General features: G+C 58.8%; 1 protein-coding gene across 1 annotated transcript; it reads left to right on the forward strand.

Annotated features, from left to right (window-relative positions):
- Positions 1-235: 235 nt before the first annotated feature.
- On the forward strand, positions 236-1,222 carry Cldn14 (claudin 14). The gene has a single exon (XM_027415761.2). The coding sequence runs from the start codon at positions 310-312 to the stop codon at positions 1,027-1,029; it is 720 nt and encodes a 239-aa protein (XP_027271562.1). The 5' UTR covers positions 236-309; the 3' UTR covers positions 1,030-1,222.
- The last annotated feature ends 221 nt before the right edge of the window (positions 1,223-1,443 follow it).

A 1,443-nucleotide genomic window follows, 5' to 3' on the forward strand; every position in this document is an offset into this window, starting at 1 on the left:
GTAATTCTCTGGGGTCTCCAGGAAACGCAGGCTGCAGGGGGCGGGGACAAGACCTGCATCTCTCTCTCTTCCAACTCTGTCCTTCCATCCTGTCAAGTCCCCCAAACCATTTTATTTTTAGGATATGTTAATTGTCATACCAACTGCCTATGGAAAAGTGTTTGCATTGAGATAATATTTAACCCAGCTCCCTTTTCTCACCCTCCCTCTCCTCCTTGGCTTTATTAGGCCTCCTGTGGGCACCTAAGGACCGGACCCACCCCGGGGGACCTGGGCGCTGCCTGGTGCGGCTAGTGGGGGCCCTTGGTCATGGCCAGCACAGCCGTCCAGCTCCTGGGCTTCCTGCTGAGCTTCCTGGGCATGGTGGGAACACTCATCACCACGATCCTGCCGCACTGGCGGAGGACGGCCCACGTGGGCACCAACATCCTGACGGCCGTGTCCTACCTGAAGGGGCTGTGGATGGAGTGTGTGTGGCACAGTACCGGCATCTACCAGTGTCAGATCTACCGCTCGCTGCTGGCGCTGCCCCGGGACCTGCAGGCGGCCAGGGCGCTCATGGTCATCTCCTGCCTGCTGTCGGGCACGGCCTCCGCCTGCGCCGTGGTGGGCATGAAGTGCACTCGCTGTGCCAAGGGCACACCTGCCAAGACCACCTTCGCGGTGCTGGGAGGCGCGCTCTTCCTGCTGGCCGGCCTGCTGTGCATGGTGGCCGTGTCCTGGACCACCAATGACGTGGTGCAGAATTTCTACAACCCGCTGCTGCCCAGCGGCATGAAGTTCGAGATCGGCCAGGCCCTGTACCTGGGCTTCATCTCCTCGTCCCTGTCTCTCATCGGGGGCACGCTGCTTTGCTTGTCCTGCCAGGATGAGGCCCCCTACAGACCCTACCAGGCCCAGTCCAGGGCTGGGGCCACCACCACTGCCGCGGCCCCTGCCTACCGCCCACCAGCAGCCTACAAGGACAACCGTGCCCCCTCGGTGACCTCAGCCTCGCACAGTGGGTACAGGTTGAACGACTACGTGTGAATTCCTTCCCCCGGCCTCTGCCGGGACTGCTGGCCCCCAAGGGACCGCTGACAGATGCAGGGACCGACGTACATGTGGGGAAGTGAGCCCAGAACACAGGGAAGGGTGCTTTTCAGAGCAAAGACTTCTAAAATGTGCTGTTTTTGTATTTATTATCTGTATTTATGTGGGTGGGTTAATGAGAGCTTAATAAAGAGGGGCTTGGAAGCTTGGCCCATGGGTTGGTTGTGGCATGGGAACAAGCCCTTGGAGGTGGGTCTGTGAGGTGGACAGCAGGAGTTGATGCATCTTCAGGTATGGAAAATCTCATCTGAGCCCTAGGATTTGGAGTATTCCGGTTGTACAGCCACACTAAGGATGAGGACCCCTGAGCCTGATATTGAAGCACTGGCATCTTCTAGTGCATGATGGGAA

The sequence above is a fragment of the Cricetulus griseus genome, chromosome 4 (assembly GCF_003668045.3).
Source record: "Cricetulus griseus strain 17A/GY chromosome 4, alternate assembly CriGri-PICRH-1.0, whole genome shotgun sequence".
In the NCBI taxonomy this organism is placed as follows: domain Eukaryota; kingdom Metazoa; phylum Chordata; class Mammalia; order Rodentia; family Cricetidae; genus Cricetulus; species Cricetulus griseus.